General features: G+C 42.1%; 1 protein-coding gene across 2 annotated transcripts in view; it reads right to left on the reverse strand.

Annotated features, from left to right (window-relative positions):
• Positions 1-18,639, reverse strand: part of LOC110508814 (multiple C2 and transmembrane domain-containing protein 2) — a 113,019-nt gene that overhangs the window by 79,652 nt on the left and 14,728 nt on the right. For both annotated transcript variants that reach the window (XM_036963660.1, XM_036963659.1), the window contains exon 2: positions 2,411-3,068. In XM_036963660.1, the coding sequence (XP_036819555.1) occupies positions 2,411-2,989 (579 nt within the window). In that variant the 5' untranslated portion in view covers positions 2,990-3,068. The remainder of the gene's footprint in view (positions 1-2,410; positions 3,069-18,639) is intronic.

Genomic DNA, 18,639 nt, shown 5'->3' on the forward strand with positions numbered 1-18,639 from the left:
GCACTTAATCAACCTGACTATTTGACTCCATTTAATAAACCTGACTCCATTTAATAAACCTGACTCCATTTAATAAACCTGACTATCTGACTCCATTTAATAAACCTGACTCCATTTAATAAACCTGACTATCTGACTCCACTTAATAAACCTGACTTTCTGACTCCATTTAATAAACCTGACTATCTGACTCCATTTAATAAACCTGACTATCTGACTCCATTTAATAAACCTGACTCCATTTAATAAACCTGACTATCTGACTCCATTTAATAAACCTGACTCCATTTAATAAACCTGACTATCTGACTCCATTTAATAAACCTGACTATCTGACTACAATTAATAAAGCTGACTATCTGACTCCATTTAATAAACCTGACTCCATTTAATAAACCTGACTCCATTTAATAAACCCGACTATCTGACTCCATTTAATAAACCTGACTATCTGACTGCACTTAATAAACCTGACTCCATTTAATAAACCTGACTATCTGACTGCACTTAATAAACCTGACTCCACTTAATAAACCTGACTATCTGACTCCATTTAATAAACCTGACTATCTGACTCCATTTAATAAACCTGACTATCTGACTCCATTTAATAAACCTGACTCCATTTAATAAACCTGACTCCATTTAATAAACCCGACTATCTGACTCCATTTAATAAACCTGACTATCTGACTGCACTTAATAAACCTGACTCCATTTAATAAACCTGACTATCTGACTGCACTTAATAAACCTGACTCCACTTAATAAACCTGACTATCTGACTCCATTTAATAAACCTGACTATCTGACTCCATTTAATAAACCTGACTATCTGACTCCATTTAATAAACCTGACTCCATTTAATAAACCTGACTATCTGACTCCATTTAATAAACCTGACTCCATTTAATAAACCTGACTATCTGACTCCACTTAATAAACCTGACTGACTCCATTTAATAAACCTGACTCCATTTAATAAACCTGACTATCTGACTCCATTTAATAAACCTGACTATCTGACTCCATTTAATAAACCTGACTATCTGACTCCATTTAATAAACCTGACTATCTGACTCCATTTAATAAACCTGACTATCTGACTCCATTTAATAAACCTGACTCCATTTAATAAACCTGACTACCTGACTCCATTTAATAAACCTGACTATCTGACTCCATTTAATAAACCTGACTCCATTTAATAAACCTGACTATCTGACTCCATTTAATAAACCTGACTATCTGACTCCATTTAATAAACCTGACTATCTGACTCCATTTAATAAACCTGACTATCTGACTCCATTTAATAAACCTGACTCCATTTAATAAACCTGACTCCATTTAATAAACCTGACTATCTGACTCCATTTAATAAGCCTGACTCCATTTAATAAACCTGACTATCTGACTCCATTTAATAAACCTGACTATCTGACTCCATTTAATAAACCTGACTCCATTTAATAAACCTGACTACCTGACTCCATTTAATAAACCTGACTATCTGACTCCATTTAATAAACCTGACTCCATTTAATAAACCTGACTACCTGACTCCATTTAATAAACCTGACTATCTGACTCCATTTAATAAACCTGACTATCTGACTCCATTTAATAAACCTGACTATCTGACTCCATTTAATAAACCTGACTATCTGACTCCATTTAATAAACCTGACTCCATTTAATAAACCTGACTATCTGACTCCATTTAATAAACCTGACTCCATTTAATAAACCTGACTATCTGACTCCATTTAATAAACCTGACTATCTGACTCCATTTAATAAACCTGACTATCTGACTCCATTTAATAAACCTGACTATCTGACTCCATTTAATAAACCTGACTCCATTTAATAAATCTGACTCCATTTAATAAACCTGACTATCTGACTCCATTTAATAAACCTGACTCCATTTAATAAACCTGACTACCTGACTCCATTTAATAAACCTGACTATCTGACTCCATTTAATAAACCTGACTCCATTTAATAAACCTGACTACCTGACTCCATTTAATAAACCTGACTATCTGACTCCATTTAATAAACCTGACTATCTGACTCCATTTAATAAACCTGACTATCTGACTCCATTTAATAAACCTGACTATCTGACTCCATTTAATAAACCTGACTCCATTTAATAAACCTGACTATCTGACTCCATTTAATAAACCTGACTATCTGACTCCATTTAATAAACCTGACTCCATTTAATAAACCTGACTATCTGACTCCATTTAATAATATAGTAAAACCATGTGCAATCAAGACTGACTAAGATCAAGAAATGGTCACGAGGAGAAAATATCAAATCAAATGAATTAAATCAGACCATAGTAACACCAGCCATAATGCACCATAGTAAGCTGTAAAACTCTGTTTACCTGAGTCATGTCCTCTGATATCTGCACTGAGGGGATCTCTCTGCTGTGCAGGCCAATGGGAGTGGTAGTGTGTTCACTACAGTGTCCCGTGTGGTCCTGCAGCTTCAAGTCCTCTGTCCCTGACCCCCCTCCAGCAGAAGCAGCTCTCAGCACATGGCTCTCCTCTGACAGGTCCTCCTCCTCATAAGGAGCAGCACTGGGTTCACTACACACCGACTCCTGGGACGTCCAGTCAGCCTGGTCCACCGGGACACTCAGTCTGTTTAGAGCAGCGTCGCTCCCAGCACTCCCAGCCGTGTTAACGGTGTGAGAGCTAGCACCTCCTCCCTGCCTTCTGTCTCCAACAGTCTTAATGGTGGGAGTGTTGGGGCTGCTGTAGGTCTGGTAGTCCTGCTGGGCCAGGGAGGAGATGGGGGTGATGTCTGGGACAGAGGAACTCATCCTGTGGTTTAAGACATGTTCTGGACACACCTCAGTCTTACTGGGGTTCTTCCTGCCCCGTCGGAGGGTAGAGAGGAGGGGCTGGGCGCGATGCCGCAGGTGGGACAACACACCGGACTTCTTAGAAGGGGAGTCCATGGTGATGAGCAGGAAGAGGAGGAGAGGGTGTTGATAGTGCTCTGAGGTCTATCTAGGGTTTAACATCCATCACTGAAAGCTGTGAAATAGAGAGACAGGAAGACGCAATTAGACTGAAACCAAACTGTGAACTGTATGTTGGTCATCATTACCACAATCACATTTCACTGGTTAGTAGCTAACTATGAAAACTATCTACCGACTAAGACTGAGGAGCAGAGAAGGATTTGATTATTAGATCAAATACAAGGTCATGTTTTACATTAGATCTAGTTATATGACTGCATTCACCATGAGATGAGGGTGTTCAGCAGACTAAACCTAATAGACTGTATTGGCTGTCGTTCATGTGACATCACAGCAGTCTGGCCCCTGGATATTCTTCCTTCCTTTCACATGTAAACTATATGTGTGTCATCATCCCACCACTGACAGCAGTCCCAATAGTTCCCTATTACAGTAGTCAAACTAGAAAGACAAAGTACAATAGATGAATCAGTTGATAAGAGCTCAATTTAGTATGGTGCTAACCTCTACCTCTAGTCTGAAATCACTGCTGTATACTGCTAACCTGCTAACATCTAGCCTGATATCACTGCTGCATGCTGCTAACCTGCTAACATCTAGCCTGATACCACTGCTGCATGCTGCTAACCTGCTAACATCTAGCCTGATACCACTGCTGCATGCTGCTAACCTCTACCTATAGTCTGAAATCACTGCTGTATGCTGCTAACCTGCTAACATCTAGCCTGATATCACTGCTGTATGCTGCTAACCTGCAAACATCTAGCCTGATATCACTGCTGCATGCTGCTAACCTGCTAACATCTAGCCTGATATCACTGCTGTATGCTGCTAACCTGCTAACATCTAGCCTGATATCACTGCTGTATGCTGCTAACCTGCTAACATCTAGTCTGATATCACTGCTGTATGCTGCTAACCTGCTAACATCTAGTCTGATATCACTGCTGCATGCTGCTAACCTGCTAACATCTAGCCTGATATTACTGCTGTATGCTGCTAACCTGCTAACATCTAGCCTGATATTACTGCTGTATGCTGCTAACCTGCTAACATCTAGCCTGATATCACTGCTGTATGCTGCTAACCTGCTAACATCTAGCCTGATACCACTGCTGTATGCTGCTAACCTGCTAACATCTAGCCTGATATCACTGCTGCATGCTGCTAACCTGCTAAAATCTAGCCTGATATCACTGCTGTATGCTGCTAACCTGCTAACATCTAGCCTGATATCACTGCTGTATGCTGCTAACATCTAGCCTGATATCACTGCTGTATGCTGCTAACCTGCTAACATCTAGCCTGATATCACTGCTGTATGCTGCTAACCTGCTCAAATCTAGCCTGATATCACTGCTGTATACTGCTAACCTGCTAACATCTAGCCTGATATCATTGCTGTATACTGCTAACATCTAGTCTGATATCACTGCTGTATGCTGCTAACCTGCTAACATCTAGCCTGATATCACTGCTGTATGCTGCTAACCTGCTAACATCTAGCCTGATATCACTGCTGTATGGTGCTAACCTCTACCTCTAGTCTGAAATCACTGCTGTATCCTGCTAACCTGCTAACATCTAGTCTGATATCACTGCTGTATACTGCTAACATCTAGCCTGATATCACTGCTGTATGCTGCTAACCTGCTAACATCTAGCCTGATATCACTGCTGTATCCTGCTAACCTGCTAACATCTAGTCTGATATCACTGCTGTATACTGCTAACATCTAGCCTGATATCACTGCTGTATGCTGCTAACCTGCTAACATCTAGCCTGATATCACTGCTGTATGCTGCTAACCTGCTAAAATCTAGCCTGATATCACTGCTGTATGCTGCAAACCTGCTAACATCTAGCCTGATATCACTGCTGTATGCTGCTAACCTGCTAACATCTAGCCTGATATCACTGCTGTATGCTGCTAACCTGCTAAAATCTAGCCTGATATCACTGCTGTATGCTGCTAACCTGCTAACATCTAGCCTGATATCACTGCTGTATGCTGCTAACCTGCTAAAATCTAGCCTGATATCACTGCTGTATGCTGCTAACCTGCTAACATCTAGCCTGATATCACTGCTGTATCCTGCTAACCTGCTAACATCTAGCCTGATAACTGTAATCTGAATAAAGGGAAAAAGGCCATTCTTGAACATGGGGTGAGACATTCTTTCTGATTTTCTAGAGAAGCAGCTTGGATTTAAGTATAACTTCTGTATGACTGAAGCTTTTAGTGAGAGGTCTAATGCTTTAATATTTAATCATTTCTGCCCTCCGAATTCATATTCATTATATAAATAGGCCTGTTAAATTTTGTCTGGCTTGATGTTCCAAATAAAATTGATTTAAAAAAAACTGTTCGCTAGGTGTAGGCAAGACCATAAGCAAATAGGTAAACTGGGATATGACTAAAGAGTTAATTAGGGTAAACTGGGACATGACACATTTTTCCACAAATAGACAGGTATTTACCTTTCCATGGTAGCCTGATCTTATCTATGTTAGCTAACTTTCTATCAAAATGTATTGGAGTCAGATCATTTATTTATTTCAGGATATGTATACCGGGTATATCCACATCACCATCAGACCATTGTATTGGTAAACTACACAGTAATGTTAAAGTTGTATTTTTTGTGATCCAAAACGTAATATTTTGGTTTTAATCCAGAGAGGTTAGAAAAAGTATCTAGATCCTCTATGAGGCTGTGGAGGGATTCTAATTCTATAAGTATCTAGATCCTCTATGAGGCTGTGGAGGGATTCTAATTCTATAAGTATCTAGATCCTCTATGAGGCTGTGGAGGGATTCTAATTCTATAAGTATCTAGATCCTCTATGAGGCTGTGGAGGGATTCTAATTCTATAAGTATCTAGATCCTCTATGAGGCTGTGGAGGGATTCTAATTCTATAAGTATCTAGATCCTCTATGAGGCTGTGGAGGGATTCTAATTCTATAAGTATCTAGATCCTCTATGAGGCTGTGGAGGGATTCTAATTCTATAAGTATCTAGATCCTCTATGAGGCTGTGGAGGGATTCTAATTCTATAAGTATCTAGATCCTCTATGAGGCTGTGGATTTAAAAGAAAACATGAATCACCAGCGTACAGTGACACCTTTGTTTTTCAGCCCTGCATTTCTAATCCTTTGATATTATTTTTTGGATCTAATTTTAATAGGTAACATTGCGATGGCCATAATAAATAGATATGCTGATAGTGGACAACCTTGTTTAACTCCACTTGACAGTTTAAAACTTTCTGAGAAGCAGCCATTATTTACTACTTTACACCAATAGTAACTATACAGGATTTAATTGCATGGCCTCTAAAGGCACATTTAAAAGTATCCCATAAAATAAGGGGATCTGCTGTACCTATGTTATGTCTGAAAAATGCTAATACGTGCTATGAATGTGTCAATAAATGTGTTATGAATGTGTTAATATACTATAAATGTGCTATGAATGTGTTAATAAATATACTATAAATGTGCTATGAATGTGTTAATAAATGTGTTATTGTTAATAAATGCGTTATGAATGTGTTAATAAATGTGTTATGTGTTAATGTTAATAAATGTGTTATGAATGTGTTAATACATGTGTTATAAATGTGTTAATAAATGTGTTATGAATGTGTTATGAATGTGTTAATGAATGTGTTATGAATGTGTTAATAAATGTGTTATGAATGTGTTAATGTTAATAAATGTGTTATAAATGTGTTAATACATGTGTTATAAATGTGTTAATAAATGTGTTATGAATGTGTTATGAATGTGTTAATAAATGTGTTATAAATGTGTTATGAATGTGTTAATAAATGTGTTAATGAATGTGTTAATGAATGTGTTATGAATGTGTTAATAAATGTGTTAATGAATGTGTTAATGAATGTGTTATGAATGTGTTAATGAATGTGTTATGAATGTGTTAATGAATGTGTTATGAATGTGTTAATAAATGTGTTATGAATGTGTTAATGTTAATAAATGTGTTATGAATGTGTTAATGTTAATAAATGTGTTATGAATGTGTCAGTGTGTTATGAATGTGTCAGTGTGTTATGAATGTGTGAATGTGTTATGAATGTGTTAATGTGTTATGAATGTGTTAATGTGTTATGAATGTGTTGTGTTAATATGTTATGAATGTGTTAATATGTTATGAATGTGTTAGTGTTATGAATGTGTTAGTGTTATGAATGTGTGAATGTGTTATGAATGTGTGAATGTGTTATGAATGGGTTAGGAATGTGTTATGAATGTGTTAATGTGTTATGAATGTGTGAATGTGTTATGAATGTGTGAATGTGTTATGAATGTGTGAATGTGTTAATGTGTTATGAATGTGTGAATGTGTTATGAATGTGTGAATGTGTTATGAATGTGTTAATGTGTTATGAATGTGTGAATGTGTTATGAATGTGTGAATGTGTTATGAATGTGTTAATGTGTTATGAATGTGTGAATGTGTTAATGTGTTATGAATGTGTTAATGTGTTATGAATGTGTTAATGTGTTATGAATGTGTGAATGTGTTAATGTGTTATGAATAGCCTAAGGACTATTAGTCAAGCAGTCAGCAGCAACATTCATATGGAAATGTACTGAGAATTAAACTGAGGAGGATTTATGTGATTGGCAGCAATCCCAGATGATGAATGTTGACATGCACTGACATGATGACATCTCAACACCAGAGAGACTAGAGCAGAGCTAGATCCTGCCACAAAGAGTAGAGCTTCTACGGATCAGAGAAACAGGATAGGCCGACTGTTTTTATATCAGAAGAACATCTTCTGTTTTAACTCTAACAAATATAAAACAACTCAATTCATCCAATCAGGAAACACTGAGCAGAGACTAGACCTTCCATCATAGAAACAATATACTGTTTTATGTCCAAAAAACATTTCCACTTTTTTTGTAAATAAAATAATGAAATTCCTCATATTTGAAATGCTTAAATACATATAAATACAAAATCCATTCCCAAGTATTGAGTCCAAGAACATTTGAATCTAGATCAAGTTTATGATAACAACTGGCTGACATGAAGTGACACACCTCCTGTGTCTACATGGCTGGGCCTGGCCCCAGCCCCGGCCCTGAGTAATCTGCTGTGTCCTTGTGGACAGTGGAACACCTAGACTGCTCCCAAATGGAACCCTATTCCCTGTATAGTGCACTACTTTTGACCAGAGCCCATAGTGCACTACATAGTGAATAGAGTGTCATTTGGGGTTAGCCTGAAATAAGGGTCTTCGTTCCATTTCACCAGTATTCCTATATACACTGAGAACACAATGAATGATACAGTGCAGGAGCATTCATACTGCTGTTGTTAGTGTTACATTCTGCTAGATCTCCTTTATGTGTGTAATCTCAACATTCATACTGCTGTTGTTAGTGTTACATTCTGCTAGATCTCCTTTATGTGTGTAATCTCAACATTCATACTGCTGTTGTTAGTGTTACATTCTGCTAGATCTCCTTTATGTGTGTAATCTCAACATTCATGCTGCTGTTGTTAGTGTTACATTCTGCTAGATCTCCTTTATGTGTGTAATCTCAACATTCATACTGCTGTTGTTAGTGTTACATTCTGCTAGATCTCCTTTATGTGTGTAATCTCAACATTCATACTGCTGTTGTTAGTGTTACATTCTGCTAGATCTCCTTTATGTGTGTAATCTCAACATTCATACTGCTGTTGTTAGTGTAACATTCTGCTAGATCTCCTTTATGTGTGTAATCTCAACATTCATGCTACCTTTGTCACAGCCCAGAAGCTTCTTAAATATTTGCCATGTATCAATATAGAAATGTCTAACACTTCGGGCCTTCCATTAAAATGGAACCATTGTTTCATGAACCTTATCCGTCTTCTGATAAACAAACAGCTAGAGTTCTAGTTTGACAAAAGGGCAACTTAATGTGAAGTGTTTATCCTTTGGCAAAAGCCTGGTCCCAGATCTGTGTCTGTTATTACCAACTCCACTTCTCATTGGACAAACATGACAATTTCATCAGTGGTGGAAAAAGTTCTCAATTGTAAAGATACCTTTATAGAAAATTACTCAAGTAAAAGTTAGTCACCCAGTAAAATACTACTTGAGTAAAGGTCTAAAAGTATTTGGTTTTATATATGCTTAAGTATCAAAAGTAAATGGAATTGCTAAAATGTACTTTAGTGTCATAAAAAAGCAGGTAGGCCAGTTGAGAACAAGTTCTCATTTACAACCGCGACCTGGCCAAGATAAAGCAAAGCAGTGTGACACAGGCAACAACACAGAGTTACACATGGAATAAACAAACGTACAGTCAATAACACAATAGAAAAAGTTTAAATACAGTGTGTGCAAATGGCATGAGGAGGTAAGGCAATAAATAGGCCATAGTAGAGAAGTAATTACAATTTAGCAAATTAATACTGGAGTGATAGATGAGCAGATGATGATGTGCACGCAGAAATACTGGTGTTCAAAATAGCAGAAAAGTAAATAAAAACAATATGGGGATGAGGTAGTTGGATGGGCTATTTACAGATGGGCTATTTACAGATGGGCTGTGTACAGCTGCAGTGATCTGTGAGCTGATCTGACAGCTGATGCTTAAAGTTAGTGAGGGAGATACGAGTCTCCAACTTCAGCGATTTTTGCAGTTAGTTCCTGTCATTGGCAGCAGAGAACTGGAAGGAAAGGCGGCCAAAGGAGGTGTTGGCTTTGGGGATGACCTATGCTGCTATGGTGACCAGTGGTAAAAAAATAACTTCAAATTCCTTATATTAAGCAAACCAGATGGGACAATGTTCTCGTTTTTTGTTGAAGGACAGCAGGGGCTCCAACACTCAGACATAATTTACAAACAAGGCATGTTCTCTGTTTAGTGAGTCCTCCAGATCAGAGACAGTAGGGATTACCAGGGATGTTCTCTTTAGTGAGTCCTCCAGATCAGAGGCAGTAGGGATGACCAGGCATGTTCTCTGTTTAGTGAGTCCTCCAGATCAGAGGCAGTAGGGATTACCAGGGATGTTCTCTTTAGTGAGTCCTCCAGATCAGAGGCAGTAGGGATGACCAGGCATGTTCTCTGTTTAGTGAGTCCTCCACATCAGAGGCAGTAGGGATGACCAGGGATGTTCTCTGTTTAGTGAGTCCTCCAGATCAGAGGCAGTAGGGATGACCAGGGATGTTCTCTGTTTAATGAGTCTGCCAGATCAGAGGCAGTAGGGATGTTCTCTGTTTAGTGAGTCCTCCAGATCAGAGACAGTAGGGATGACCAGGGATGTTCTCTGTTTAGTGAGTCCTCCAGATCAGAGGCAGTAGGGATAACCAGGGATGTTCTCTGTTTAGTGAGTCCTCCAGATCAGAGGCAGTAGGGATGACCAGGGATGTTCTCTGTTTAGTGAGTCCTCCAGATCAGAGGCAGTAGGGATGACCAGGGATGTTCTCTGTTTAGTGAGTCCTCCAGATCAGAGACAGTAGGGATTACCAGGGATGTTCTCTGTTTAGTGAGTCCTCCAGATCAGAGGCAGTAGGGATGACCAGGGATGTTCTCTGTTTAGTGAGTCCTCCAGATCAGAGGCAGTAGGGAGGACCAGGGATGTCCTCTGTTTAGTGAGTCCTCCAGATCAGAGGCAGTAGGGATGACCAGGGATGTTCTCTTGATAAGTGTGTGAATTAGACCATTTTCCTGTCAAAATGTAACAAGTACTTTTGGGTGTCAGGTAAAATGTACGGAGTAAAAAGCACATTTTATTTAGGAATATAGTGAATTAAAAGTAAAAGTTGGCAGAAATATGAATAGTAAAGTACAGAAACCCCAAAAAGCAGTAACAGACTGGCATCGAGGCTTCCTTTCAGAACAGAGGGACTGTTTCATTATATCTATATTAGCATCACAATACTTCTGAGACAGGAAGTCTTATCCCTAGTGTGTTTGAACTTAGATGCCTTGAACAACAGCTTCCTGGGATCATCAGGGAGCATTGTCATGTCCAGTCTCTTCACCACATGATGGAGAAAGTAAAGTCCTACTTTACAGCACAATCAAATGGACAGTAAAAGGACATGTCTGACAGCCATACACAGCAGGAACATAATCCACTGTAATCCCTGTAGAGTAGCGGGACCAGGCAGCTTCTATTATCTGAGCTGAGAGCTGTACTGTAGGGTATTACAGACCCTGTGCCCTGCTAGGACAGCACCTGCCCACTGCACCCCAGCTGCGGTTAGTCTCCAGAGAAAACAACCACTGGTCATTAAGCCTCTTATTCAGCCTCTGGGTTTATGATGCTCTTCAAATGGCACCCGATTCCCTACAGTCTTAGAACAAAAGATAAAAACTACAACCTAAAAGGATTATTCATCTGTCCCCATAGAACCCTTTCAAGAACCCTTGCAAGTAGAATTGTTTTGGGTTCCATGTAGAACCCTGTCCACAGAGGAACCCTGTCCACAGAGGGTTCTACATGGAACCCAAAATAGTTCTACCTGGAACCAAAAAGGGTTCTCCTAATGGGACAGCCAAAGAACCCTTTTGGATCCCTTTTCTCTAAGAGTGTATATGTCTCCTGACTCTGGTAACTATGAGGTAGGGGTCAGATGTCAGATCTGTCTCCTGACTCTGGTATCTATGAGGTAGGGGTCAGATGTCAGCTCTGTCTCCTGACTCTGGTATCTATGAGGTAGGGGTCAGATGTCAGATCTGTCTCCTTACTCTGGTATCTATGAGGTAGGGGTCAGATGTCAGCTCTGTCTCCTGACTCTGGTAACTATGAGGTAGGGGTTAGCTCTGTCTCCTGACTCTGGTATCTATGAGGTAGAGGTCAGATGTCAGCTCTGTCTCCTGACTCTGGTATCTATGAGGTAGGGGTCAGATGTCAGCTCTGTCTCCTGGCTCTGGTATCTATGAGGTAGGGGTCAGATGCCAGTACTGTCTCTGGTATCTATGAGGTAGGGGTCAGATGCCAGTACTGTCTCTGGTTTCTATGAGGTAGGGGTCAGATGTCAGCTCTGTCTCCTGGCTCTGGTATCTATGAGGTAGGGGTCAGATGCCAGTACTGTCTCTGGTATCTATGAGGTAGGGGTCAGATGTCAGCTCTGTCTCCTGGCTCTGGTATCTATGAGGTAGGGGTCAGATGCCAGTACTGTCTCTGGTATCTATGAGGTAGGGGTCAGATGCCAGTACTGTCTCTGGTATCTATGAGGTAGAGGTCAGATGTCAGCTCTGTCTCCTGACTCTGGTATCTATGAGGTAGGGGTCGGAGGTCAGCTCTGTCTCCTGACTCTGGTATCTATGAGGTAGGGGTCAGATGTCAGCTCTGTCTCCTGACTCTGGTATCTATGAGGTAGGGGTCAGATGTCAGCTCTGTCTCCTGACTCTGGTATCTATGAGGTAGGGGTCAGATGTCAGATCTGTCTCCTGACTCTGGTATCTATGAGGTAGGGGTCAGATGTCAGCTCTGTCTCCTGGCTCTGGTATCTATGAGGTAGGGGTCAGATGCCAGCACTGTCTCTGGTATCTATGAGGTAGGGGTCAGATGCCAGTACTGTCTCTGGTTTCTATGAGGTAGGGGTCAGATGTCAGCTCTGTCTCCTGGCTCTGGTATCTATGAGGTAGGGGGTCAGATGTCAGCTCTGTCAGATGTCCAGGTCCAGACATACCTGATACTCTACTAGTGGATCATAATGACAGCGGGTCCAATATGTGTCCATCTTAATCTCCTCTTTTCTTTAGTGTCACTTCAGAGAGAATGTCTGCTTGGAAGAAATCAGTTTCCTGTTAATCCAGGACGCAGGGCGAGGGCTCTGACCCAGATGAGGGGATTAGAGGAGGAGGAATAAAATGTTGACAGAAACATAGAATAAAAGAGTGTGATGGATAGAGGGGAGGATGATGTTAGAGAGAGATTGGGACGGACAGGAGACTAGTGAAGGTGGGACTGACTGTGACCTCTATCCTGATCTGAATGCCAAATGGCACCAAATTCCCTAGTGCACTATTTTTGATCAGGGCTTGTAGGGGTCAGAAGTAGTCACTGTATTGGGAGTATGCTGTCATTTGGGCCACCTGCCTGTTCTGCTGTCAGATAACAGTCAGTCAACTCCAGACTGGTAATAATATCATCATACCATCCAACAATGCCTGAAAGGAAGTTGCAACATCCTCTACACATGCATTACAGTTGGAAGTAGCTAGTGACGAATGTAATGTAAAACGATCTCTTAACAATGCCAACACTGATCAACAAAATGGATGTCCATGGAAATTAAATTAACAATAATTACCTACATAAATACTACGTACATTTCTATACTGATTGACAGGTTTTACGCTACTACAGTGATCGCAGATCTTATAAATGCGGCCAGAAATATAGCTAAATGTTTAACAGTCTTTAATAATCATAATGACTATCTGACAGCAGTTCAACCATTAAGCTAACTGACAGCAGTATTCAGTTCAGTCACTAAGCTAACTGACAGCAGTATTCAGTTCAGTCATTAAGCTAACTGACAGCAGTATTCAGTTCAGTCATTAAGCTAACTGACAGCAGGATTCAGTTCAGTCATTAAGCTAACTGGCAGCAGTATTCAGTTCAGTCATTAAGCTAACTGACAGCAGTATTCAGTTCAGTCAGTAAGCTAACTGACAGCAGTATTCAGTTCAGTCAGTAAGCTAACTGACAGCAGTATTCAGTTCAGTCAGTAAGCTAACTGACAGCAGTATTCAGTTCAGTCAGTAAGCTAACTGACAGCAGTATTCAGTTCAGTCACTAAGCTAATTGACAGCAGTACTCAGTTCAGTCACTAAGCTGACAGCAGTATTCAGTTCAGTCATTAAGCTAACTGACAGCAGTATTCAGTTCAGTCATTAAGCTAACTGACAGCAGTATTCAGTTCAGTCACTAAGCTAATTGACAGCAGTACTCAGTTCAGTCACTAAGCTGACAGCAGTATTCAGTTCAGTCATTAAGCTAACTGACAGCAGTATTCAGTTCAGTCATTAAGCTAACTGACAGCAATATTCAGTTCAGCCATTAAGCTAACTGACAGCAGTATTCAGTTCAGTCACTAAGCTAACTGACAGCAGTATTCAGTTCGGTCACTAAGCTAACTGACAGCAGTATTCAGTTCAGTCAGTAAGCTAACTGACAGCAGTATTCAGTTCAGTCATTAAGCTAACTGACAGCAGTATTCAGTTCAGTCACTAAGCTAACTGACAGCAGTATTCAGTTCAGTCATTAAGCTAACTGACAGCAGTATTCAGTTCAGTCATTAAGCTAACTGACAGCAGTATTCAGTTCAGTCATTAAGCTGGCAGCAGTATTCAGTTCAGTCATTAAGCTAACTGACGGCAGTATTCAGTTCAGTCACTAAGCTAACTGACAGCAGTATTCAGTTCAGTCACTAAGCTAACTGACAGCAGTATTCAGTTCAGTCATTAAGCTAACTGACAGCAGTATTCAGTTCAGTCATTAAGCTGGCAGCAGTATTCAGTTCAGTCATTAAGCTAACTGACAGCAGTATTCAGTTCAGTCATTAAGCTAACTGACAGCAGTATTCAGTTCAGTCACTAAGCTAACTGACAGCAGTATTCAGTTCAGTCACTAAGCTAACTGACAGCAGTATTCAGTTCAGTCAGTAAGCTAACTGACAGCAGTACTCAGTTCAGTCACTAAGCTAACTGACAGCAGTATTCAGTTCAGTCAGTAAGCTAACTGACAGCAGTACTCAGTTCAGTCATTAAGCTAACTGACAGCTTAATGACTGAACTGAATACTGCTGTCAGCTTAATGACTGAACTGAATACTGCTGCCAGTTAGCTTAGTGACTGAACTGAATACTGCTGTCAGTTAGCAGTACTCAGTTCAGTCATTAAGCTAACTGACAGCAGTATTCAGTTCAGTCAGTAAGCTAACTGGCAGCAGTATTTAGTTCAGTCATTAAGCTAACTGACAGCAGTATTCAGTTCAGTCATTAAGCTAACTGACAGCAGTATTCAGTTCAGTCATTAAGCTGGCAGCAGTATTCAGTTCAGTCATTAAGCTAACTGACAGCAGTATTCAGTTCAGTCACTAAGCTAACTGCCAGCAGTATTCAGTTCAGTCATTAAGCTAACTGCCAGCAGTATTCAGTTCAGTCACTAAGCTAACTGACAGTAGTATTCAGTTCAGTCACTAAGCTAACTGCCAGCAGTATTCAGTTCAGTCAGTAAGCTAACTGCCAGCAGGATTCAGTTCTGTCAGTAAGGAACTGCCAACTACTGGGGTCAGTTTTGGTGCAGAGAGAGTCTTTATGGCTGACGGCTTAACTACCATCACACAACAACTCCTATCATCACAACACTGTCCCTCACTATTAGCCAGGCTGGCCAGAGCAGAGAGGGAATGTACCTCCCTAATGACACCCTATTCCCTATAGAGTGCACTACTTTTCACCAGGGCCTACAGGGCTCAGGTCAAATATAGTGCACTATATAGGGAATATAGTCCCATTTGGGATGCAGACAGAGAGAGAGAGAGGGAGAGGGAGAGCTATCTACACTAATCCTGACAAACGGCTGCTCTATCATCCGTCCGTCCTGCAGAGTAGAGGCAGGGTGAGACGACAGTACAGTTGGCCCTGAACATCTGTCTCATTATGAAGGCAGTGTGTTGTGGCCATGCTGAGACCACACTAGACCACAGGGACGCCCTGCGTCCCAATAGGCATCCTATTCGCTATATAGTGCACTACGTTTGACCAGAGTGGTAGTAGTAGTACACTACATTGGGAATAGGGTTCAATTTGGGACAGAGAAGGGACAGGGAGAAAGCTAGCTAGCTAGCACCCTAGGCATATCAGCCCACCACACAGAGAGCAGGAGAGAACAGGACAAGGGTCAGAGTTCACACAGGGTCAGCACACCTTCTCTAGGCAGATCATCCCACCACACAGAGAGGACAGGAGAAAACAGGACATGGGTCAGAGTTCACACAGGGTCAGCACACCTTCTCTAGGCAGATCAGCCCACCACACAGAGAGAACAGGACAAGGGTCAGAGTTCACACAGGGTCAGCACACCTTCTCTAGGCAGATCAGCCGACCACACAGAAAAAACAGGACAAGGGTCAGAGTTCACACAGGGTCAGCACACCTTCTCTATGACCATACAGATAAATAAACAGATGAATGTTGACCTGGTGGACCTTGTTCACTGCCAAAAGCCCCAGTCCGAATGTACACATCTAATCTCCAGTGACTTCTCTAACTACATCATGCTTTAATGGGTTTCCTCGTGTGAGACTACTGTCTCCACAGGGATGAAGCCAGTCTGAGTTCACTACAAACAAGGGCTGTGAAATAGGGTTCATTTGATGTCACAACACTGTCTAATGTTATTGTAGGCTGTGGCTAGATGAGGTGTGCTAGCAGTGCTGGTCTAAAACACGCTATAGAGTCCAGACATTTGTAATGGGAGGACCTCGTCAATAACGGAGTCATTTTGATAGGAAATTCCTGTATGTGCCAAACCCCAACCCTGTATGAGTCCAACCCCAACCCTGTATGAGCCCAACCCCAACCCTGTATGAGCCCACCCCAACCCTGTATGAGCCCAACCCCAACCCTGTATGAGCCCAACCCCAACCCTGTATGAGCCCAACCCCAACCCTGTATGAGCCCAACCATAACCCTGTATGAGTCCAACCCCACAAACCTGTATGAGTCCAACCCCACAAACCTGTATGAGTCCAACCCCAACCCTGTATGAGTCCAACCCCAACCCTGTATGAGCCCAACCCCAACCCTGTATGAGCCCAACCCCAACCCTGTATGAGCCCAACCCCAACCCTGTATGAGCCCACCCCAACCCTGTATGAGCCCAACCCCAACCCTGTATGAGCCCAACCCCAACCCTGTATGAGCCCAACCCTAACCCTGTATGAGCAAAACCACAACCCTGTATGAGCAAAACCACAACCCTGTATGAGTCCAACCACAACCCTGTATGAGCAAAACCACAACCCTGTATGAGCAAAACCACAACCCTGTATGAGTCCAACCCTAACCCTGTATGAGTCCAACCCTGTATGAGCCCAACCCTGTATGAACCCAAACCCAACCCTGTATGAGTCCAACCCTAACCCTGTATGAGCCCAAACCCTAACCCTGTATGAGCAAAACCACAACCCTGTATGAGCCCAACCCTAACCCTGTATGAGCCCAACCCTAACCCTGTATGAGCCCAACCCTGTATGAGCCCAAACCCAACCCTGTATGAGCCCAAACCCAACCCTGTATGAGCCCAAACCAGTATGAGCCAAACCCCAACCCTGTATGAGCCCAACCCTGTATGAGTCCAACCCTAACCCTGTATGAGCACAACCTTAACCCTGTATGAGCACAACCCTAACCCTGTATGAGCACAACCCTTTATGAGCACAACCCAGTGTGAGTCCAACTCTAACCCTGTATGAGTCCAACCCTAACCCTGTATGAGCCCAACCCTAACCCTGTATGAGCCCAACCACAACCCTGTACGAGTCCAAACCCAACCTTGTATGAGTCCAACCCTAACCCTATATGAGCCCAACCCCAACCCTGTATGAGCCCAACCCCAACCCTGTATGAGCCCAACCCCAAATGAGCCCAACCCCAACCCTGCATGAGCCCAACCCCAACCCTGTATGAGCCCAAGCCTAACCCTGTATGAGCCCAACCCTAACCCTGTATGAGTCAACACTAACCCTGTATGAGTCCAACCCCAACCCTGTATGAGTCCAACCCTAACCCTGTATGAGTCCAACCACAACCCTGTATGACTCCAACCCTAACCCTGTATGAACACAACCCTGTATGCGCCCAACCCTGTATGAGCCCAACCCTGTATGAGTCCAACCCTAACCCTGTATGAGCCCAACCCTAACCCTGTATGAGCCCAACCCTAACCCTGTATGAGCCTAAACCCAACCTTGTATGAGCCCAACCCTAACCAGGTATGAGTCCAACCCTAACCCTGTATGAGTCCAACGCTAACCCTGTATGAGCACAACCCTAACCCTGTATGAGCACAACCCTTTATGAGCACAACCCAGTGTGAGTCCAACCCTAACCCTGTATGAGCCCAACCCTAACCCTGTATGAGCCCAAACCCTAACCCTGTATGAGTCCAATCCCAACCCTGTATGAGCCCAACCCTAACCCTCTATGAGCCCAACCCTAACCCTGTATGAGTCCAACCCTAACCCTGTATGAGTCCAACCCTAACCCTGTATGAGCCCAACCACAACCCTGTATGAGTCCAAACCTAACCCTGTAGGAGCACAACCCTGTATGCGCCTAACCCTGTATGAGCCCAACCCTGTATGAGTCCAACCCTAACCCTGTATGAGCAAAACCACAACCCTGTATGAGCCCAACCCTAACCCTGTACGAGCCCAACCCTGTATGAACCCAAACCCAACCCTGTATGAGCCCAAACCCAACCCTGTATGAGCCCAACCCAGTATGAGCCCAACCCCAACCCTGTATGAGCCCAACCCTAACCCTGTATGAACACAACCCTGTATGCGCCCAACCCTGTATGAGCCCAACCCTGTATGAGTCCAACCCTAACCCTGTAT

Source organism: Oncorhynchus mykiss, chromosome 26 (genome assembly GCF_013265735.2).
Source record: "Oncorhynchus mykiss isolate Arlee chromosome 26, USDA_OmykA_1.1, whole genome shotgun sequence".
In the NCBI taxonomy this organism is placed as follows: Eukaryota; Metazoa; Chordata; class Actinopteri; order Salmoniformes; family Salmonidae; genus Oncorhynchus; species Oncorhynchus mykiss.